General features: G+C 49.6%; 1 protein-coding gene across 1 annotated transcript in view; it reads right to left on the reverse strand.

Moving 5' to 3' along the window:
* Positions 1–9,867: 9,867 nt before the first annotated feature.
* DOT1L (DOT1 like histone lysine methyltransferase) overlaps positions 9,868–23,957 on the reverse strand; it is a 94,098-nt gene continuing 80,008 nt past the window's right edge. Inside the window, exons 23-30 of the mRNA XM_056867693.1 lie at positions 22,764–22,893; positions 21,277–21,902; positions 19,097–19,305; positions 17,614–17,678; positions 14,080–15,036; positions 12,388–12,431; positions 11,772–12,261; positions 9,868–10,030 (exon numbers count right to left, since the gene is read on the reverse strand). Of these exons, the coding sequence (XP_056723671.1) occupies positions 11,809–12,261; positions 12,388–12,431; positions 14,080–15,036; positions 17,614–17,678; positions 19,097–19,305; positions 21,277–21,902; positions 22,764–22,893 (2,484 nt within the window). The 3' untranslated portion in view covers positions 9,868–10,030; positions 11,772–11,808. The remainder of the gene's footprint in view (positions 10,031–11,771; positions 12,262–12,387; positions 12,432–14,079; positions 15,037–17,613; positions 17,679–19,096; positions 19,306–21,276; positions 21,903–22,763; positions 22,894–23,957) is intronic.

Here is a 23,957-nt window from a genome sequence, read left to right on the forward strand (position 1 = left end):
TGCCGAGCCCCCCTCGGCAGAAAGGGGGCAGCTATATACTGACTTCTATCCAAGTGATATCCTCCTTCTGGTTTCTGCCTCCAAGCAGAGGGAAATTTTTATCGTTTTTTATTTTAAAAAATAAGGGAATCTTGGCTCTATGCACCACCACCCCCGACCTATTTAGGTGCTCACTAATGCTGTTGCCGGTACAGGGTCTTCCAGTCAAAACCTACCTCGATATTATCTTATATATATACTTTGAATAAGAGTTTCCAAATTGTGTGCGTGGAAAAATTAACAGCCCCTGTAAATCCAAACGTGGGATGCCTGCTGCAGCTCTGGCTGGTTCAACTGTTCGGCTTTTGGTGGGAGCAAGCAAAGAACGGGGCTCCCAGAGGTGGCTGCCTGTTGCTTCTCTGCATGAGTCTCTGTTCTAGATTGGCTTTCACCCTGACAGAAGGCTCACCTGGCTAAGAGAATCAAGCAAAAACTTAAATGAGCAGGGTCACTCCTAAACCTGGAAAAGGTTTTGTTGCAGCGTACTGAAAAGACTGAACGCACCTCCAATTTTGAGTCCGGGCTGCTCAGAAATTTGGGACATGATCGGGAGGCGATAATGGAAACTTCTGTAGGATGTGAATCATACACTCTCACACACTGTGCATCATGTCTATTAGCCCCTGTCAGATCTGGGAGGCACGGCAGTGTTCTAATAGCGGCGCTGGTGCTTTGCTAGACCAGGATTTGTGTCTCGCTCCCTGTGCCACAGCCCGTCTCTTAGGCTGGCACCAAAATGGGCACAGCAGACTCTCTTGGGGCCTGTGGCAGCGTGACCTTACTTAAAGAGTGCAAGTCCCCCCCCCCATCACCAGCCAAACCCCCTCGGTCTCGTTGAATGTATGTAACATGCTGTGAAATTTTTGTGGGCATTCAGAAAGCTTACCTGACCTTCAGTTCATCACTAATATAAAGCAAAGCTTTGGGATTTTAGAATTGCTCACTTGCCTCCAAAATCCCTTCCGGTTCCCCTTTGGGGCTGCCATGTCAAGGACCAATTGCTCCTGCTGTGAGAAAGGAACCTGTGCGTACTATGATTTTTCTCATCCTCCCAAATAAAAACTGTTAAGTTTAATTTATAACAGGTGTGGAATATCATCATTGAGGGCTGGTGGAGCGCTGCAATTTCCCTTGCAATGTTTTTTTAAAAAGAAGAGCTGGTTTTTCTATGTTGACTTTCTCTACCACTTAAGGGAGAATCAGACCAGCTTACAATCCACCTTCCCTTCCCCTCCCCACAACAGACGCCCTGTGAGGTAGGTGGGGCTGACAGAGCTGTGACTAGCCCAAGGTCACTCAGCTGGCTTCATGTGGAGGAGTGGGGAGTCAAACCCGGTTCTCCAGCTCAGAGTCCACCGCTCCAAAAAATCCCCCAGAAACGCAGAGACTTGATACCACTCCCGGAATCAAAAAACCCAGGATATTACTTGAGACGCCCATTTCTTCCACCAGTAACTTGAGACCCAAGTTAGAAGACTCCCAAACAAGCCGGAATCCCTGGGTGCATATAAGAATGAGAAGTCTGGGAAGCAAGCTCTCTGTTTTCATCCCTGCTGGTCGAGCTGTAAAAATTCTTTCTGAGGCTTGGAAAAAAACACAGTTGTCTTAAGCTCAGCTCTGACTGTAACCTTTCCGTCCCCCATCCACCAACCCCAAGTTCCAGTTTTTCTTCCCCGTCCTTCCTCCAAATCCTGGAACCAACTCTGAAAGATGATAATGACGTAGAATCTGCCCTTCGTTCTGGCAGCGAGGGAGGAAACTCCTCGCCTAGCAGCCTGGACCTGAAGCGAGGGACAGCCAAAAATCAAGTCGTTCACTGGTTCATTGAGACACACATCCTCTTTCCTACAGTAGCCGACCTGATGTCTTGAAGCCTGCAAACTGCCGCTGCTGAGCAGCTTTTATTCCAAGGTAGACTGCTTTTGAATACGGAAGTTTCATTTCGCCGTTGTGGCTAACGCCTCTGGATAAAACTTTCCTCTTCTCCAATACTCACCCCCCCTCCTTAAAAAAAAAAAGCCAGTCATTCCCTAGCAATTTGTTCTCTAAAAACTGTCAGAGCTCTTTAAAAAGATGTAAACACTACAATGGGTACAGTATTAAAATACATACATTTTTAATATATAAAGACAAAATTCAAAGCCTTTTTTTTCCAAATTACAAATTGGGGTGAACTGCGCATGGGGATGGGGGGCGGGAGAGATCAAAAGTGGAGGAGGTTAGGAACCCCCCCTACAATTTTTTTTGCAGTGCAAAGAATGGGAAAGGTGGCAAAATATATATAGATAAAATTATTACATACATATATACATACACAGAAGATTTTATGTGAATTCTATGGAAGAATGACATTAAATTTATGCAACAGGGTTTTTTAAAAGAAACCAAGATATGTTTGAGGACAGCGTGGATCTTTAAATAAATTTTCATGGGCTAATGAGTACAAAGCAATTTTCCTATTCCCTAGGAGTACAAAGCAATTTCCTATTCCCTAGAAGAAAACATCCCATACCACCACCTCTACCAAAATGGGTACTCTCTTAAAATCCATTTACAAATGGATTGTTTTTTACATTTTAGAGATTAATTCCTGAGCAATAGTCGTTTCCATCACTGAACCAAATTCCCTCCTCTCTCGCTCAGAAAGGCAGACTCCGACTCCTCCAAAGAACGAAACGCCAGAACTTTCCTTAACCAGCCCCCAAAGGGCCAGCAGTCTCTCTCAAAAGGGCCCCAAATGCTAGGAAACACGCTAGCCAAGATGTTCTTATCCAACTCTCCTCTCTCTGTTCCAGAAATCACCACTGTCCTAGCTTGGCTTCCATCGTTGCCTAGGCCTTCCCTTAACAGTAAAAAGGATTACTGATTGGAGTAGGAAGTATGGGGGGAGTACTTGAGTGTGTTTTTCATACCAAAAAGGATCCTTACAAAATCTAACACCCCTCCCAAGGTTTTTGTTGTTGTTTAAACCAAACTTGTAAACCACTGTTCACCTGGGTCAAGCTGAGAACTCCCTTAAGCACACTTTTCCATTGGATTCCCTGCTCGGATATTCATTTTTTCAGGGGCCCAAATGTCTAACAGGTGGGCTGGTAAGAGTTTCTGTAGGGCAGTTAAGTTTTGGTGACTCGTTTTTGCAAGGCTGGTTTAAACAGAGTTGTTTGTAACCTGGGTGCTTTGTTTTCAACAGTGTTATTCTGGGTCGTGCACAACTGGGTGGGAACAGCAGCACATGCATGAGTTTCTCATTTATGAAACTCATTCCACACATTCGCCCCCCCCCCAGGCCATCAGATGAACATACGTTCATCCTGAAAGCTCTCCTTCCTGAATTCTTTTACACCTGTGCTTTAAAGTGGACCATACGTCCGCTGACTAGAATCTGGTCTCAAATGCTACTGCAGCATGCCTTCCCAAAGAGAGAAGAGCTCTCTTCCCACTACCAGACAACACTCCATTTTACGCCACAAGGCCCATCCCATGTGCTGCTGATCGCCACGTCTTTGCTACAAAAGTCCCTAAAAAAATATTTTCTTTTTTTTGTAATAATATGCATGTGCTTCTGGGTCAGACTCAAATGAGCAGCTATGCTGGAAAACGCAGGATAAAAGGTGTGTATTGGACAGTTGTACACTCCCCCCCCCCAAATGCAGACAAAAAAAGCTGCCGATACTCATGCACCAAGGCTCTGAAAATAATCCATACATGAGCTGTGGTTTGTTGCCTGTTGTCCCCCCCACCCCACACCAAAAAAACAACACACCAAAAAGACTGGCAAAGCGAATATTAGAACCAACAAGAAGGAAACGGGTTGTTTGGTGAAATTGGTAGGAAGAATCTAAGATACTGTGATGGACAAGATGACGACTCCCGGGTTGGCAAACACATCAAGAAGACAGGGATGGGGGGAAATAGCACCATATTCCGTGTTGGAGTGAAGCTTAAGGAGTTGCGGTTGAACGGGGTAGAGTGACCCCCCTTCCTCTTGAAATAACGTCAATGCCGCGGAACGGGCAGTGACTTCCCTTCCCAGCTTGGCGGAACCTGGGCGTGGCGAGGGCAGAGACGGAAGTGTTTCGCTCTTTTGACGGAGGAGCACCAGCCTCCTTCCCTGGCGCGCAGAGCCCAGGCAGCATTCTGCCGGGCGAGAGGAAGGCCCTGGGGCAAAACCAGCCAAGCGCCTTGCCTAGCTGGGTTTTGCAGTTAGCACCTCGGAAGGGATTGCAGGGCCGAGGCCACATGCAAGGGCACACAAGCCTGCTACAAAATCCTCTATGCATATATTACTCATTAACTTGGGACCCCAGGGTCCCAAGATGGAGGAGAATCTCTCTTCAAAAGCAGCACAAGTTTTACGACCACTCAGCCCCACGGTATGAAGAGTTGAAGAGCCTTGGAGTTAAAAATGGGAAACAGAATGGCCCTCGGTCACCTACTGGAAGAGACTACTTTGCCAGACAGCCAGCGTTTCACGAATCAGAGCTCTCCATTGAAAGCGTGGCAAAGGAACAGGCCCGGCAAGTGTCAAAAGCCCACCGCAGAGCAAGGCAAAGCCTTGGATGGGGGGGAAGATCCCAAGAGGCACTTGGCTCAAAGGGCCTTTTGAATAGCTACCTAATTAAAAACAGGCAATGTGGGGAAGGGTTTCCCGTTTCCTAATATTTCAAGCCCCTGGGGTTTGCCCTGGTTCTATCGACAAGGGAAGAAGGCCCTAATTGGCTGCCAGTGCGAGAGGAGGCGCGCGAAGCATAGGAACTTGGCCAACGGAGACGTTCTTAAAGAGAAGACCAGCCCTGAAGTGTGCTAAGGGAGAGGATGCAGAAAGAGAACGAGGTGGGGTGGGGAGAGAAACAAGCAGCCTCCCCTCCCAGTGAGACAGCCCGCTGAAAACTTGAAACAGGAGGGCTAACTCCAAGCCCTGCAATTCGGAACATCTGTTCCAAATATGAAAGATGGTGCACCTCATCCTCTTCCCCCGAATAACGCCCAGAGCGTGCCCCCCCCATCACAGTTCAGCTCTCCAGGCGGCTAAAAAGGATCTCCAAGTTCTTGCTGGTCAGTATCGCCCCCTCCCATGGTAGACTAAGAAGGCACCCTCGCTAAGTCGCTTGTGCCAGTAAACCCCCCAGCCCCTACCCCGCTCCGATTAAAAGAGGCATTTAAATGACCTTGTACTCTTTTGCACAGTGCAAGGAAGCACAGCCCGGCGAGAAAACCTGAAAGCAAATTCACAGTTGTCAAGAAAGGAACCCTGCAGAGAAGTCTGCCGTCCAAAGAGAAGAAGAGCAGATGACAGACGCGAGGACGGAGTTGAGAAATTCGGTTCAAGATTTAATGCTTGCCACTAAATGGAAGGATGCAAAACACAGAGTCCCACTGGAGTTATTAACACTCCCCCCCATAGGGGTTTCTCCCTTTTCACCATGTGCTGTTCTTCAGATGAAAGAGCTGGGGGGGGAGGAAGAGAGAGAGTGCGCTCGTGTTTGGATTTCACGGCCGTGGCCGTCAACATTCTTACTGGCTGACGACATGAGGTCAACCCTCATTCAAGGCTCTGTACTTGTGGGGAGGAAGCGCTGCCAAAATTTTGGGGTATCGGGACCGTCTCTGCTGGCAAAGAGCTACCCGAGAGCGTATGGGAAAGCCGCACGCTGCTGGAAAGGAAGAAAGTCCGTTTGTGGCTTGGCTTTCGAGTTAAAGACAACCTCACAAGATGTAGCCGAGCAACCACGGAAGGTCGAGATTGTGGCACCCAACCAACATCACGGTTTGGCAACTCCCTTGAGGATTAAAAAAAAAAAGCCGCAGAACAATTAATTACATCCTTCCCAGCCCTCCCTGGTATGGGAGACTAGAAGCCACAAAGGATTCCTTCTAAGAGGTCCAGAACTTAAGTAGCCAGCAAGAATTCACTGTTTTGGGTGCAAATTCCTGCTAACATTTTGAAGTCTGCTGCGTGTGCCTGAAGAAGAAGAAGAAGTTCCAGTGAAGTCCATCAAGACATACCAGGGTTCTTTTTTGTGTGTGTGAAGAAAACAGATCTGTAGAGCCAAGCGTCTGAAATGCCACCTCGGCTGAATAAGCCTCTGCTGAAAGTTTGCTCTGAAATACTACAAGGCCAAGCAAAACAATTCGGTAGAAGCTGCCGTACAAAACCGACCCCCCCCCCCCCATCAATGCTTGGTTGACAGTAGATTCAAAGATAGACCAGGGGAAGGCAAGGCTAACTATAGCCCCCACCCCAGGGAGCAAGCTGGATCAGCCATCTTGGGTCTGCCCCACCTCAGCTTGGACCCACCACCTTCTAAGGAGGGCAAGTTTACAATAGAGATGTTCCAAACAATGTAAGAAGCCAAGTGAACGAGGGAAGATGGGGGAGGTATAGAGGCCGAGAGAAGCCAACTATTGTGAAAGCCGCTGGAGTTCCAACAAAGGTTAGCGGACCGACAACCAGCTCTTCCCCTAGTGTGACAGAGCTGGAACAAAGAGGGTTTTTTGTTTTTTGCAGTCACCATTAGGATGGAAGAGTCCTCCGAGAACCGATTTCCCAAAATACTAAAGAAAAAGGGGAGTGGCAGAGAACATCTGGCGAGGCCTTGAATTCTCATACCATCACGGCGCTCCCGCGAGCCAAGGATTAGATAAGCGGAGGAACAAGACGGCGATCTGCGTCTGGAGACTGATGGAGCCAACAAGGCTGATTGTCAAGTTTAAGGAATCTAACAGTCGTCTCCGCGCAGAAGATAGAAGCGTAGGGACGTCTCCATACCAGGAGTCCAGGAAATGGAAAAGCTGATGGCTTCCGTTAAAAGCTACACAAGATTTCTCAGAACTTCTCCCAAGTCTGCTTGCAAATCTCAGCCGAGTCCACCCACCCCCTTGGCTTAAAACACTTTCCCTCCAAAGGAAGCCAACACAGGTGGAATATGGTTTGGGGCCCCTGTTCATACAGCCCCTGAGCGCAGGTCAAGCGTTCTTACGCAGCCCCCTGGAGTGGGATGAGCCTGCGCCAAACCCCACTTGCCCCAAAGTTGGCTTTCTTGAGGATGGGGCTGGGGAGGCCACACCTGCTGATTCTCACACTCCACCATTTAGGGCGCTCAAGCAGGTGACACAGGTCAATCCCAGCCTCCCCTGGGGTCAACAGTCTGAGAATTTATAGCCATCATTATTTCCCAAAGGAGCCCACAGCACATACTTTGGTGTCTATCCATCCAGTTTCCCCCACTCTGTCTTGGAGAGATCTAGTAGGCTTCCTCCCAAACTACTTCTAAACTGGAACAGAGGCAGTAGAAGTTTGGAGGGCTGAAACAGGAACTTGGAGGCTTTGAATACTGTTGTTGGTCAGGCCTCCGAATTTCCCCTACTTTCTTCCCGATACACACAGGTTTTGCCTTGGATTTGCCGCTTTCTAGATGCACGTTTTCCCCAGCCGAATTCTCAAAACTCCGCATGGGGGCTTATTGTTGAGTTCGGGGAATTTGGATGGGGAAAACATGCGTCCAGCAAATCCAAGGCAAAACCTCCCATGCATAATTGGCCACACACATACACGCATGGCCTGCGGGCAACTGACTGAAACAGAAAACCTGATTGTGCAATCCAGAGTTTAGGATGGGAGAGAGCGAATCCGGCTGGTGGGAAACTTGACCCCCAAACTGCTTTAAAAAAAAAGAACAAAGACACCCAAAAGCAAATCTGGTACGTCGCTGTACCCAGCCACCTTAAGACAATCTTTAGTAAGGTGCCCCCCCTCCCCCCAGCTGCAAAAATATTACTGCAATTCTTCTTTTCTTTTCTGCAAGCTCCCAGTCCGAAGCTACCCTATCACACAGAGCGAGGATCTGTCCACCGAAAAAGACGCCTCCTGCCCCCTGCTTTTATGCACTTGAATAAATTAAAAAAACACCCTTTACACTCCCCCCCGCCAACTTTACTATGAACACAACCTAATAAAAATAAATGAAAAGCATATGAAATTTTTCTTTATAAATTCTCATCACGTCTCTATAAAATACTAGCTGCATCCCAGAAACGGTGCGTCTTTTTTCCTTTCTGTACACTGCACATCACCAAGTCACAAAATACAATTTTTTTCCTTTTAAAAAAATGCACTGATTCGATAAATGTGACACCAAAAAAAAAAAAAGAGGTTTAAGCTAGGTCACGGGGTACGCGAGGGGCTTCTCTCTGACGTGGGAGTGACACAGTATTAAAAGCCTATTCAGAAGCAAAGCAATACAAAAGCAAGCACACTCTTTTTTTCTTTTTAAAAGTCAATAAAATATACAAAGGCCAAGCCATTTCTCAAATCAATCAAGTATATTAAAAAAAACAAAAACCTTTGCTAACAAAAATACACTGTACTTGGAACAAAAAAAATGAAGTTGAGAAAAACCTGCCCCAGCATTAAGATTGTTGTCGGTTTCCCCAATTTTTACTGGGTGGGAAGGGGGGGGTCTTAGCTAACAGTAGGAGCCAACAGTGCCATGTTAACATCCGAATGACACCCCCCCTTCCCAAATATAACACACACAAATTAACGGCTGGCCATCCACTGGGAACCTCTCCTCTACTGAAAGGAGCAACGGCTGCAGAAAAGCACCAGGAAAGTGGGGAACGTCCCTGCGCTGAAGGATTCTGGGGTGGGTCAGCCTGCCCTCGGGACACTGACCGCCGTTCTCGCCGGCTCAAGGGCGGCCACAAGACTGAGTCATTCCCCAAGCAACAAGAACCCCCAAACCCGGTCTTGTTTAAAATAGTAATAATAAAAAACCTGATCCGATTGTTCAAGAAAGAAAAGCCAGATCTAGTGTGTGTGTGTGTGGGGGGGAAACCAAAACTGCCAGAAGAGGGAAAGGTGTTCTTGAGGTAACAATGGAGGCTGACCTCAGACAGCCGGAAAGCGAGGGTTCTTGGACCACGGCTGTTGACGTGCGCGCCCGCGGTAACCGACCGCCTGAGGCATCCCACCGCCTGAGGGGGGTGACGGGCAGGGATCATGTCGCTCAGGGCAGGCCTGCAGCCGAGGAAGAGGGGGAACCTTTCCCAGTGGATCTGCTCTCTGCTTCTGGACAAAAAACGACAACACAACTTTGCGCGTGGTTAAGGCAGAGCACCCGTTCAAATGGCACCAAGGTCTGAACGCTCGTGCGGGCAGAAGCGCCCCCGTGTGAGCACCGTAGCTGCGATCCCGCCGGGGAGTTGAGGAGAGCGAAAACCGGTTTGCAATCTGCGCTGCGTCTCGGCGATCTGCGGCGGACTCTCCCTCCAGAGCTGCCCTCCCTCCCGTGGCGCCTCCGACACCAGCCAGTCCTATCAGTGAGTCGCAAAGAGCAGGCGGAATAAATAAGAAGCCAAATAGCGGGCGGCAAGGGGAACGTGGCTGGGTGTCGGCCATCCCGCCGGGGTTAGAGCACCAAAGGGGGGGGGGTCGAATGTCAGAGGCACAGTTCTGTTAAAATAGCACCACGGGAGGCTGCAGGAGGGGAGCGTCTCTGCTCATGCGCCAGTCCTTTATTTCACTCCAAGAGATTGCTTATTAATTATTTCATCCTCTTTTTTTAACCCCTATGATTCAGGCAGAACAGAAAAGCCAAAAAAAAAAAGAAAGATTGAGGGTGTGTTTTAACCTTTAAAAATATATAAATATCTAAACTATCAACAATACAAACTGGAGCCATATCTAAGAATTTTCTTCTGCAGTTTGAATATATATATATATATAGATATATATATTTAACTTAGATTCACAGTAGCAATTTCTTTTCTCGAGTTTTATATCTACGATGTCGCTTTCTTTTTCTTTCTTTTTTTGTCCAGTAGTGAGCGAGAAAGAGAAAAGGGGAAAAAAAGAGAAAGAAAGGGGAAGGAGAGAGGAAGCAGAAACCCAAAAGCATTCCAGGCGAGCACCTTCAGTGGAAACGGAGAGAAGTTGGTCCGTGTTGTCGTTGCATAGGTCGTGTTTGGTTGAGGTAGAAATCCTAGTTACCTGCAACACAGGAACGAAGGGAAGGGGGGGAGACAGAAGAGGGGGTGCGGTTTAGTTTGAAGTATCAGCAACCACCGTGTTTGTTCATCTCAGTTTTTCAGAATGCCACCACCACGCTGTTTGCCCGCTTATACTTATTATTTGACAACCCCTCGTCAATCTAGAGCCTTCTGTTTAGCTAGACTGAATGCAGACTCCTCTATGGTCATGCAAGGCAGAATTTTGAATATATCATACCCGGATAGGACCTGTCCTTGCTCTTCTGGCTGTACTGATTCACTAGTTCGTGCCTTTTGGAATGCTGCTTTTATGGGGAACTTAGATCACGTTATATCTCTCCCCTTTTAACATATAAATCTAATGCCTCTGTGTCTGACACAATGCCTTATTTTATTAAGTGACTGGGATCCCAAGGCTACACTGTCAGTGGTAAGATTTATTTCAGTCCTTATATGCCTTACGCATTAGATTTAAAATTACACTGCTCAAGATCAATGGATCAAGGAGCTTCTAAGGGATAAAAGGAAAGGAAGAGGAAAAAGGTTATCAGCAGCTGTGGCCGGATGCAACTCGGTTGCAATTCCCATACGGCCCAATTTCCGTACTGCACCGTGTGGTGGTCTTCCCTGGCCTTTGCGCAGTTCAAGTGACCTCCAGACAAACACGGAGAGATGGTTTTGTAACTGGATGTGGGGGACCCTGCCCCTTCATGTGTCCCAGATCGTAAGCAATTCTGGTGAATTTCTTTGCAACCCCGAACAACCGAATACAAAGGTTTTCCCGTTAAGATGACCCAGGAAGAGCCTTTGGGTAACTCCACGTAACACATGGATTTTCTCCACTCACAGGGAAACCACATGACCCAGTTTGGTAAGGGAGGGCTCTGTCCGAATCCCACCTTGCCCAGTGGAACAAAAGTCCATGCATGACCAATGTTCTTGGGAGTCTGGATGAACCGGTTTAGAGAAACCTGGATCCCAGATGGGAAGAGTTAAATCATCACATCTGCAGCAACTTTATATCACAGACCCATCTAGTCGAGAACTGTCTATTCTCATCAGCACTAGTTATCCAAACCACGGAAGGCTTCCCCTATTCCTGAAATCATGTAACTAGAGATGTGGGGAAATGAACCTGGGACCTAAATAAGAACATAGGAAGGGCCATGCTGGATCAGACCAAGGTCCATCAAGTCCAGCAGTCTGTTCACACAGCGGCTAACCAGGTGCATCTAGGAAGCCCACAAACAAGACGATGGCAGCAACACTGTCGTGCCTGTGTTCCAAAGCACCCAATATAATAGGCCTGCTCCTCTGATCCTGGAGAGAATAGGGACGCATCATGACTAGGACCCATTTTTACTAGCAGCCATGAATGCCCCTCTCCTCCATGAACATGTCCACTCCCCTCTTACAGCCTTCCAAGTTGGCAGCCATCACCACATCCTGGGGCAAGGAGTTCCACAGTTTAACCATGCATTGTGTGAAGAAAGACACCTTGTTGGTCTTTACGGTGCTACTGGACTCAAAGGTTGCCCATCTACTACAGACCAACGTGGCCACCCACCTGAAACAGCCTAAAGAAGGCTTGCCCTACGTTCACACGGAGAAAATGCATCAGAGACGAAAACCAGCAAAAACAAACCCTTAACGGAAACCCACAATATTCTGGTCTCTTGGCACAAACATCTCTTCCTGCCCCCCACCCCCCGCTCACAACACCGGCCCCTCACAAGGCTTACCTTACAAAGCACGAACACTTAAGGTAAGCCAAGCTCTTTATCGCGGTTTGACCCCAGAGAGGTGCGAAGCGTAAGGAGACTGCATGCCAAGGGTGACCCACATAGCGGGCGCGGCGGCAGCGGCGTTGGGCTGCGGGTTGGAGGGTGCGGCGGGCGCCAGCGCCATGCAGGAGGGCAGAGGCGGGTGGTGGACGGTGAAAGTGGGGCGGGAGGAGACTTTGTGCTGGAGAGAAGCGAGCTTAATAGACAGAGCAGCGTTAGCGGCAGAGGAGGGGGGCAGGAAAGCCTCGGGGGGCAAGCCCTGCAGGAGGACGGACGGCTCCGAAGTAGACCCGAGGAGGGGAGGGGGAGGCGGCAGTGAGACGTTGGGAGGGGGAGGCGCGAGGAGAGAGGACTGTGCCGTCGCGCGGTGGAGGTGCTGAGCCAGCTGGGCCTCGCCGGGGGTCGCCGTGTTAGGGGGTGCTTGGAAGGATGACAGGCCGGCCGCCACCTGCAGAGGATTTAAGTTTAGCACGGCACAGCTGGAAACAGCGCTGTTGCTAAGAGCGGCTCCGAAGTGGAGAGGTGTGGAGGAGGAGGAAGAAGAGAAAGAGGGCGTGGAGGGAGAGGGAGTGGAGGGGGAAGAGGAGGAGGCACAAGGCACCACATGATTAAAAACACCTGCAAACGGGAAAGAAAAAAAACACAAAAACACACACAAAAAACCCTCAGCGTCAGCAGATGGACTCGGTCACGTTCACAGTGAGAAAAGCAAAACCGAAAAAAAAAGCAAAAGCAGGCAAGGGGCGGGGGGAAGAGAGAGGGAACAAAAAATGGCAGCAGCCACACAGCCTGATGTACAATAATATGCAGTACGAACACAGAGCAGCAGGCAACGAACAAGCGATGGTGCAAACTCCGGGAGGTGGACGCCACTTACCTGCCTCCTTTCAGCTACGAGGGGGGAGGAGAGGAAGGAACGGCTGGACTCCGGACCCAATGTGAACCTCCTTCTAGAGCAGTGGTTCTCAACCTTTTTTTGCTCCATTCCCCCCTTTCACCAATGTTCATAACAAATTCCCCCCTTCCTAAGATAGTCTTAACAGTTCTTAAAAAAACAAACTACAATTTTACAGGTTGTACGTAATCTACAGGACATCCCACTTTGCTAAATAGTGGTCCCAATTCCCCCCCCCCCCCCGGAACCTTAAAATTCATCCCCCTGGGGGGGGGAATTCCCCCCTTGTTGAGAACCCATGTTGTAGAGCAACGTTTCTTTCGGCCAGGGTGGCCTGGCTAAACCGAGAGCAACTGTCCCTTCTCCTCGCTTGAAAAGGCTGGCTGCTAGGAATAATCTTCCAGGCACCTGGTTCTCCCCGTCTCCAACGATATGCTATTGCACAAACTAGGGACTAGGATGCCTGGCCTTGCGAGTGGTCTCAGGAATGCTTAAGAGCCAGCCCTCCAGCTTTTCCCCCCTGGCCCAGAGATCTGCCCGCAAACCGAACGTCGGCAGAGCGAAAACCAGTATCGACAGCTGCTGCTCCTGCACACAGGTCAACTCTAGAGCAGGGATGTCAAACATAAGGCCTGCGGGCCGGATCCGGCCCCTTGAGAACTCTTATCCGGCCCGTGAGCCAGCCACCCTCCCCTCACTGTCGATCTGGGCTGACGATGCATGGCCCGGCCCAACCAAGAGACATTTATGCCATGTCTGGACTGCGTAACAATCGAGTTCAACACCCCTGCTCTAGGGCATGCCCCAAAAACCTGTGGTGAGCGCACAACTTGGAACAGTCTTCCAAGTGACATCAGGGCCCTGCGGGACCTTTAAGGAGTTCCTCAGGGCCTGTAAAACGGAGCTATTCCGCCAGGCCTATAACTGAGGACGGCCGCGAGTTGATCCACCATTACTGGCTTCCCCATTCTTCCTCCACACGCTTAACATCTGTGGGGGTTTGACCTGCCATAACCCAGTTACACCGTGGTGCCTGAGTTGCTTCAAGGCCATCTGGTTTATGGTTTTAATATGAGTTTTAAAATTATTGTTCCATAGTTTTATGTATTTTAAAGGCTGTTACCCGCCCTGAGCCCGGCCTTGGTTGGGAATGAGGGCGGGCTATAAATCTGAATAATCGATCAATCAATCAACCAACGTCCACAGCGGAGATTTCACAGGCTGCTCATTCAAAAAGCTTCCTTAGGGAGAAGGTTTCAAAGTGTTTGCCTTGGCTGGGGGAAATGCTCCAAAGAGATCAACGCCCCACTCTTCAAAGCCCCCCCCCCCCGCGAAGTGCGAAGGAGGAACCTCCCCCGAGGGCACACCTACCTCCAACTGTTCCACCTGCAACCCCAGGAGAGAAACTCCCCATGACGTGCGAGTTGGTCAGACGAGTGGCGGCCGAGGACACGTGGACCAGGCTGGCGGCAGCGGCCGGCATCGAGTTGAACAAGGACTGCAGTACCGAGGAGTTAGTCACAGAGTTGAGGTTCGCTTGCAAGGCCATGGAGCCGAGGGAGAACTGTGAGCCGGCGGTCAAGGAGTTCAGAAAGGGGTGGTGCGCCTGAGCGGGGGCAGCCGGGCCGGCCGGGTTGCCGGCGGCAGTGGCCGCCGTGGGGAGGCTTTTGCCATTGAGAAGGCCCCCGGAAGGCACGGCCGCCATGGCGGAGATGAAGAGGTTGTGGCCGTTCTTGAACTCCACCTCCCGCCCTTTGCTGGCCTTGCCGTTGTGTAGCACCGGGGCCTTTTCCGAAGAGCCCCCCAAGCGGACCCCCAGTTCGCCAGCTTCTTTGCCTTTGGCCCCCAGCCAGTTGGCATCTTCCCCTTTCACGGCGCCCAAGCTCTCTAGCTGCCTTTTGCTCAAGAATGGGTTCGCCTCCAAGACCCCGGACTCCTTGTTCCGCTGCACCAGGAACCCCAGCGCTGTCGTGTCGGTGGTTTTGTGCGGGAGCGAAGCACCGTCGATAAAGCTATGTAAACCGATGTCCGTCGACAGCCCACCGTTGTAAGCAAATCCGTTAATGGAACCGCCACTCTGGCCGAGTGTCTCGGCCCCCGTCACGGGCATGGCTGCATGCTTCCTCGAGTGGACCTTGGGGACGTCGCCGGTGTCCTCGGAGGAGGGCCGGAAGGCGAAGAGGGAGTTCTGGCTCAGGGACGACACTGCCTGCAGAGGGCTGTCCGCCGTTTTGGTCAGGTTGATGTCCGAGATTGGCGAAAAGGTGGACTTCCACTTGCTGCTGTTCATGTTTTCGCTGGCTTGCTTCCTCCCGGCTAAGGTGATGCCTGGATTGCAAGAAAAAGGGTGGAGGCAATCAGGCCCGAGGAAAGTAAGAAAGGCCCTGGGGGGGGGGGGCCTGCACCAAACCTCATCAGCCAACTGTGGCCAACTGTGCATGGGAGGTTTCTGCCTTGGAGTTGCCACTCTCCGGGTGCACATTTTTCCCGCCTGAATTCTCAAAACTAAAAAATGAGCCCCCACGCATGCAAAACTCAGGCTATAAATAAGTAAAGGGGCTGTGGTATGTTTGTGCTTATATGGGGGGGAAAATTAAAAATGGGGAAAAAATTAACTGGAATAGCAACATTAGATGATATGTTTAATGAATATAGGATATAGCTTATATGGATTGGTAAATAGAGAATATTAGCTGATTGAAGATTAAGTGACTAGGTAGAAATGATTAATATTAATTTATTGGTATAGTTTAAGATCAAGCAGCGTATTGTAAGATAGCTGAATAGGCCTTTGCTCTTCTCTTTTTTTATTTCTGTAAGTTTGAAATGATAAATTTAAAATTAATCCCCTGGAAGGTGGATTATATTGTATGTTTGGGTTTGTTATGTGTGGTCTTGTTTTCTTTGAAATTTTAATTTAAAAAAAAAATGTTTAAATGAGCCCCCATGCAGATTTTTGAGAATTCAGATGGGAAAAAATGGGCGGCAAATCCCAAGCAAAACCTCCCATGCACAAATGGCCAGAAAGTTTCTTCCCCGGGTGTGTTTCAAAAGGTGTTACAGCCATTAACAGGACTGCCCTTGGTTGATCAGGGATGGCCCAAATGTTCTGCTTAGATCCCTGTTTCGCCACACCAGACAGTGTGGGGCTAACCAGGCCAAGAGACAGCAAACCTTGGAATCCGTCAGCAAGAATATAAGAAACCCTGCTTGATCACCTCAAGGTCCACTTAAGCCCAGCGTCCCGTTTTCAGCTCTGGCCAAGCCATTGCCTCTGGGAAGCTCACAGGCAGGGCGTAAAGGCAGCAGCTTTCCCCCCAGCATCTGGTATTCTGCCACTGCACATGGAGGTTTCCTTTCCTAACAGCCATCAGACCTCTGAGAGCTCACAGAACCCTGGAGAGGAGGTCTGGGAAGTGTGGGCAGGAAGGGACCTTTCCAAAGAGTTGATGGCTGTTACACATTGTTCCTTGCATGTGGCCAAGCTCCCAAACTGCTGCAAAAAAACCTGTGGGCATGCGCAAGAGTGCCCATTTTGCAACACCTACCCTCACTGTACACTAAGCAAATACAGCAAACGCACCAAAGAAAAGAGATAAGGGAGGGGTCCTGTGGCTCAGTGGTGGTAGAGCCTCTGCTTGGCACGCAGAAGGTCCCAGGTTCAACCCCCCTGGCATCTCCAGTTAAAGGGACTAAGCAGGTAGGTGATGTGGAAAGACCTCTGCCTGAGACCCTGGAGAGCCACTGCCGGTCTGAGTAGACAATACTGACTTTGATGGGCCAAGGGTCTGATTCAGTGGAAGGCAGCTTCATGTGTTCATTGCAGAGTTCTACCATTAGGGAAAAAGTCCCCCAACAGGGGCTTACCTTGTACCCGTTGTTCTTCTGAGCGGTCTTCTTCTGTGCCTTCACACTGATGGGCTTTGTGCCTGTGCAAAGCAGCAATTTGGAAACCTCCGGAGCTAGCTTTCTGGGCGCAAGGACCTCCCCCCGACCCTGAAATGCCACCTTAGACTGTGCATGCCAGGGGGCGGGGAGGGGAGGGCATCGCACGTCCCTGCTCAGTTTCCCTCGGTCCTTTTTAGTCTGCAGCCGAATGGTGGGGATTTGGAGTTTCTCCAGGAGACACCTCCCTGCCCAGCTAGTTTTGAGAAACAGTTCATTTCCACTCCCACCTATCCCAAGTATTCCGTCTGCTATACGAAGGCTAAACTATTAGTAGGAACATCTCCAGGATCGCTTGTCCTCATCACCCCCTCCCCAATACTGGACTCTATGAGAGCTCTTGGTACTGACGTCTGCTCGTGCTGCCTGCATTAGGTTTCCAGTACCAACAAACCCCCTGCCCTCCAGTGTGGCGTAGTGGTTAAGTGCGGTGGTTCGGAGCGGTGGAGTTTGATCTGGGGAACCGGGTTTGATTCCCCACTCCTCTACATGAGTGGCCAGAGGCTAAACTGGTGAACTGGATTTGTTTCCCCTCTCCTACACATGAAGCCAGCTGGGTGACCTTGGGCTAGTCACAGCTCTCTCAGCCCCACCTACCTCACAGGATGTCTTTTGTGGGGAGGGGAAGGGAAGGCGATTGTAAGCTGGTTTGATTCTTCCTTAAGTGGTAGAGCAAGTCGGCATATAAAAAACCAACTCCTCCTCTTCCTCCTTCTTTTCCTTTGGGGAAAGCTTTTCCCCTATGCGGGACCGCCTTCCTTCCTGATGACGCCAAACTAACAGCAGCTCCTTTTTCAGGAGAAAGCCCTCCGACTCTTGAAGCGACAGATCTAGCTAGCTCGGGACATTTCCGAATTGCTGCTCCGCGCAGGCACAAAACCCGCGAGCCTGAGGCACGCAGACCACGAAGAAGGAACGTTCCGTTTCTATGCGGACACAGGCCAACCATTCCATACTTACTGCTCTCCATTGGCTTTTGTGGAGATTTGCTGTCCAGTGATATTGTTGCAATTTTTCTTTCGATTCTAGGAAGAAGAGGGGGGGGGTTGTTACTTCAAATTTCCTTGCCGGATTTAGGTTATCCTCAAATCCAGGGGTGGGGAACTTCTTATCCATCAAGGGCCATTTGGATATTTATATCATCATTCGAGGGCCATACAAAATTATCAAAAATTAGCCGACCAAGCCCCAAGCAGGCAGCTGCCCCAGATGACCCCCCCCCCCCGGGCACAGGCAAGCAGGCAGGCATCCAACCGGTGGCGTACTCAGGGGAAAAAAGGTTCCTTTTCTCAGCAAAACAAACTCACATCCACCTTGAATAGAGGCTATTCCTGTCCGTGGGAGGGGGCGGATCACCAGTCTTAGATCCTTCTGAGCTAGAGATCTGCCAGGACCCACAAAGGGCCAGACCAAATGATTTCCCAGGCCTTAAATGGCCACCGGGCCTGACGTTCCCCACCCCTGCTCAAACCAAACAAAGTATTGAAACTGTTCATTCTCCTTCTCCATGTGTACTTTTTTTAAAAACAAACAAACAAAGGCCAGTTATTTATGGCATGCAATATACGGAAACAAAGGAAGATTCCAGTTGTTAATGAACTGCTAAATGAGCTATGAGATTTAAGCTGCCAGGCCAGCAATGCACAAGCTAAAGGAGAAAAGCAAAATACATTATTTTCTACACAAAAGGGCCTGCTTTATTTTGACAAGAGATATTAAGGCATTTGCTGGAGAAAACACTTGTATTCTCAGTTTTTAATATACAGAGCTGGAGAGTTTTCAGAAGTCCACTGTTGTGGGCGGAAACAAAATGAATCTCCCACATCCAGCCAACTCCTCTCGAGAAGCGAAGGGCTCTAAGACTGATCTCAAGGAGGGTGTTTCCCTTCTCCTGTTCGGTTGGCTTTGTTTTAAAACAGCCTGGTTCTTTCCAAATGCTATCCGGCAAAAAAAAGAGACTTGGAAAGCGGAACAAACCAAGGTGGGACGCAGCACGGGAGTCCCATACGAAGGGAACCAACTCTGCTGGAGGGGAAAAAAAGCCCTCTTGGTTCAGTTCAGATGGAAAAGGAAGAAGAAGAGTTGGTTTTTATATGCTGACTTTCTCTCCCACTTAAGGGAGAATCAAACCGGCTTACAATCACCTTCCCTTCCCCTCCCCACAACAGACACCCTGTGAGGTAGGTGGGGCTGAGAGAGCTCTAAGTGAGCTGTGACTAGACCAAGGTCACCCAGCTGGCTTCATGTGGAGGAGTGGGGAAACCAGCCTGGTTCACCAGATTAGGCTCTGCTGTTCATGTGGAGGAGTGGGGAATCAAACCCGGTTCTCCAGATCAGAGTCTACCGCTCCAAACCACTGCTCTTAACCACTACACCACGCTGGCTCTCTCAGGATTGACCCCCTTCGAGGAGCACTGCCCACCGGCCCCTGCCCCCTGCTCACCGGGTGCTGTTGTGGTCATCCTCCGAGCCCTGCTCCTCATCAGACGTCAACGGCGAGTAGTGGACCCCCCCGTTGGTCTGAACGATGGGCTTCTCTTTCTTCAGCACCGGGGGCTGGTCGTTGTCCTGGTACGGGATGGGGGAGTTCTTCAGGGAGTTTTCAGGGGAAGAAATGGCTGTGATTTCTAAAGGCTGGTTAATATTACTGACCTGAAGAGAGAGGAAGCGTAAAACCGTTCAGAAAGAGAAAGGGGTTTTTTTTTTGCATTTAAGGGGGCGGCCAAATTCTGTCCTCTGGGGGCAGTGTTTTTTCTTTCGGGGGGGGGGGTCGAGAATTTTTTCTACAGCAGGGGTCACACATGAACACACATGAACATGCCTTCTACTGAATCAGACCCTCAGTCCATCAAAGTCAGTATTGTCTACTCAGAGCGTCAGCGGCCCTCCAGGGTCTCAGGCAGAGGTCTTTCCCATCACCTACTTGCCTAGTCCCTTTAACTGGAGATGCTGGGAATTGAACCTGGGACCTTCTGCATGCCAAGCAGAGACTCTACCACTGAGCCACAGCCCCTCCCCAACATGGTACCCGTGAGTGCTACATGGTGTTTGTGGACAATTTTCCTGGCACCCAGCCAAGTGTTTTTAGAAAGTGGGCAGGACCAGGTAGGGGTTTTTGCCCAGCAAGGATTCTGATTGGCAGCACAGATTTTTTAAAACTTTGGTTGGCAGCAGCTGCCACCCACAGTGAAAGGATCTTCACTGTGGCAGCCATTTCGTGGCTGTGCCCGCCACACTATGTCAGAATTCCAAAGGTGCCCACAGGCTCAGAAAGGTTGGGGATGCCCTGGTTTTACTGCATAAGCAAGCCCAAAGACAGAGATACAATCTTGCTTCTGTTGCATCCAAATGGGGGATTTGTTTGCACAAAACAATAAGCCAGATTCTTTTGGCGCATGTGCTACTTCACGCACGGTGGTGCCATAACCAGGTGCCTGGTTCATTAAAAAAAATTATTCCCCACCTTTCCTCTTGGCTCAAGGCGGGCTCTTTGGTCTTTTGGTCCTGTGTCTTCAAGTGTACCGCAGTCTCTCTATCGAATACTACTTAATGCCAAATATAGACGGGCTTTTCCTAGAGCCCGCTTTAATGCCCTACCGTCTCCGTTTTAGACGGAAAGTTTCAACATCTGCCTACGGAGCAGCGGTGTTGCCCCTGTTCGGCTAATGCAGTTGAATCAAACACACGTATAGTGCTGCACTGAATTTCATGATGAGATCATAACAAACACCGTTTCCCCTCTGCTATCTCGTTTCAAGCATCTAAACTATTTTCAGGGGGGGGGGGTACGGAGTTAGCCCTGGTCAAATCATTGCTTGAGGATAAGGAGGCTGCAGTATCCCACACAATGGCAAAATACTGCTTCTTGCCTATTAAGAAGAGAAATGCACTCAGAAGTAAGAAGGTAAAAGAAGAAGAGTTGGTTTTTATATGCTGACTCTCTCTACCACTTAAGGAAGAATCGAACCGGCTTACAATCGCCTTCCCCTCCCCACAACAGATACCCTGTGAGGTAGGTGGGGCTGAGAGAGCTCTAAGAGAACTGTGACTAGCCCAAGGTCACCCAGCTGGCTTCATGTGTAGGAGTGGGGAAACCAACCCAGTTCTCCAGATTAGAGTTCACCGCTCCAAACCAGTGCTCTTAGCCACTACACCACATGAAGCTGCCTTCTACTGAATCAGACCCTTGGTCCATCAAAGTAAATCTTGTCTACTCAGACCAGAATCAGCTCTCCAGGGTCTCAACCAGGGGCCTTTCCCATCACCTACCTGCCTAGTCGCTTTAACTGGTGATGCCGGGGATTGAACCGGGGACCTTCTGCATGCCAAGCAGAGGCTCTACCACTGAGCCACGGCCCCTCCCCATGGCAAGCAGGGGCCTTTCCCATCACCTACCTGCCTAGTCCCTTTAACTGGGGATGCCGGGGATTGAACCTGGGACCTTCTGCATGCCAAGCAGATGCTCTGCCACTGATCCACAGCCCCTCCCCTAATGTGAAACAGCTCACTAATTATACCATAGTACGATTGTGTACTATTGTGATTGCTTTTTAAAATTGTTATGCTGGTCAATGACTGTATTTAATAATAAAATCTAAAACTACACAACCCTCAATTCCTCACCATTGAACTGATATTAAGCGGAGACCCCGAAGGCTGAGTGAAGAGCCCGGCCACCGACTGCAGCGATTTGCGTTTCGGCGACACCCCGGAGTTCATGTGGGGCGCCCCCGTGGAGGACCGCTTCCTCCGGCCGCGCTTCTTCCCGTCCTGCACGTAGGCCTGGCTGCACTCCATCCGGATGCTTGCGGTAAGGGGGCTGTGCTTGCTGGAAGGAGAGTGCTTTACGGTTCCCGTGGCGGGAGAGATGGTGAAGATGATCCTCCGCTTGCCCTCGCTTTCGGGATCGGAGAACGCTGCGTCCGCCTGCGCGTCCCCCCGTGTCCCTTCGGCGAATGCTTTCTGGGAGTCCACGTACTGCAGTACCCCTCCCAGACTCTGGGAGGCACCGTTCAGCCTGGGGCTCGGCGAGTGCTGGTGAGCAGGGGAGTTCTGCCCGGAATTCCGCAAGGGCATCGTCAGCAAGGAAGGGTGCTGGGGAGTGGAGCTCCGGGAACCCACCGAATTGAACAAGCTCCCTGAACTGGACGCGTCCTCCAGAGCTGCGTGGTCGATGCTGTGGTTAAGCTGGACGGGGCTGTTTGAAAGAGTCCCGTTGGCCAACCCCGAGCCCGCCGTGTAAGAAAAACCTGTGGAGGAGAGAGATGGGAGCGCTGAGCTGTTAAATCAATCCTCCCCCTCCCCCACAAAAAAACCAGTTAAAAAAATGTGAACAATTTAAGACCAGCAGAGAATCCCTTTACAAAAAGAAAGCCAAAGCATTACAAATCTACAAAATAAAAATATCTTGATTAAGTATTAGTAGAAAAGAGCAAGAGTCCAGTAGCACCTTAAAGACTAACAAAAATATTTTCTGGCAGGGTATGAGCTTTCGTGAGCCACAGCTCACTTCTTCAGAAGCTCATACCCTGCCAGAAAATATTTTTGTTAGTCTTTAAGGTGCTACTGGACTCTTGCTCTTTTCTACTACTGCAGACAGACCAACATGGCTACCCACTGTATTAAGTATTGTTTGGGGCAAAATTTTCAGAAATATAAAACAAGTAATATTATTAATAGTTTAAAATATTACATGTTATATTTGATTCTATATTATGATTTAATAATTATTCGGTTCTATAATAATGTTTAATTTTAAAACGGTATTTTATAAGTATCATATAAAACTCTGTTTTACAAAAGATGTGATGACAATTAATATGTAATGTTGTGCTACCGTGTATTGCAAAGAAGAATGTATATTATGTGTGTGTGTGTGTGTGTGTGTGTGTTAAAAGAATGTGTGTTATGTGTATGTGAAGTACCATCAAGTTAATTCCAACTCATGGCGACCCTATGAATCAATGTCCTCCAAAACGTCCTATCCTTAACAGCCTTGCTCAGGTCTTGCAAACGGAGGGCCGCGGCTTCCTTGAAGGAGTCAATCCATTTTCAAGGGGCAGGGATGTCTGCTCTTTTCCCCACGCAGGTCTTGGCAGGAAGGGACTCACCTGAGGTAGCCAAAGTCAGTGGCTTGTTGGCAGCACCACCGTTCACGCCATTATGAGAACTAGCACCATATTGTTTATCAAGTGTTGAAAAGGAGTCACGGTTCTGGTGGATGGGGCTAGGCGTGCTTCTCTGGAAGAAGGAAAAGACAGGCAACTTCAGAGGGTGAGCGCCCGGCTTTGTCCACCGTTTGCCTAAGGCAGCGGGATCACAGACAGCAGTGACCACGGAGTCAGCATCAAGGGGCTCAAAACGGAGCCACCCACAGCTGGGAAAGCTCGACCCACCCCTAAAAGGTTACTGTCATTCTCAGCATGTAGACTATGTCTTCCTTATCCATATAATACCCGGAGATAAGTTAGGATTTTAAAAAAACGAAGAAGAGGAAGAGGAGTAGGAGGAAGAGGAGGAAGAAGAGGAAGAAGGAAGAGTTGGTTTTCATATGCTGACTTTCTCTGCCACTTAAAGGAGAATCAAACCAGCTTACAATCACCTTCCCTTCCCCTCCCCACAACAGACACCCTGTGAGGGAGGTGGGGCTGAGAGAGCTGCGACTAGCCCAAGATCATCCAGCTAGCTTCATGTGTAGGAGTGGGGAAGCAAATCCAGTTCACCAGATTAGCCTCCGCCGCTCATGTGGAGGAGCAGGGAATCAAACCCGGTTCTCCAGGTCAGACTCCACCGCTCCAAACCACAGCTCTTAACCACTACACCACCCTGGCTCAACCCCAAAGCAAACTAATCCGAGGCTTCGCACAGGGAATTTGAAGCCTGTGCTAGTCCACTGCTGAACACGACAGCCTTATGAAGCTGGACTGGGCCAGAAGTTAAAATGTTCACATGGGTTAACCAGAGAAATCTTCAGGAGTCCAGGCCATGCACTGGAATCCAGGCAGGGTGCTCTACCTCTATGTCGCCTACCACATTTTGCCCTATTCTTCCCATTCAAGGAGCTCAGAGTTCTCCCTTCCATCTTCACAACAACCCTGCACGATGGGCCAACTGCTATCTCTCCATTTAGTCGCAGGTCACCTGCCGAGTTTCACAGCTGAGAGGGAATCTGAACCAGGGGTATGTCCAACACTCTAAGCACTGCCCCACCCTGGCTCCCGTTCGCATCCAGCAAATTTTGCTGTGAGGGGCATAAAAAACTCAAAACATCCCCCGCAGCCCACAGCCCTAAAGATGCAGTTCAA

The sequence above is a fragment of the Euleptes europaea genome, chromosome 2, assembly GCF_029931775.1.
Source record: "Euleptes europaea isolate rEulEur1 chromosome 2, rEulEur1.hap1, whole genome shotgun sequence".
Lineage (NCBI taxonomy): Eukaryota > Metazoa > Chordata > Lepidosauria > Squamata > Sphaerodactylidae > Euleptes > Euleptes europaea.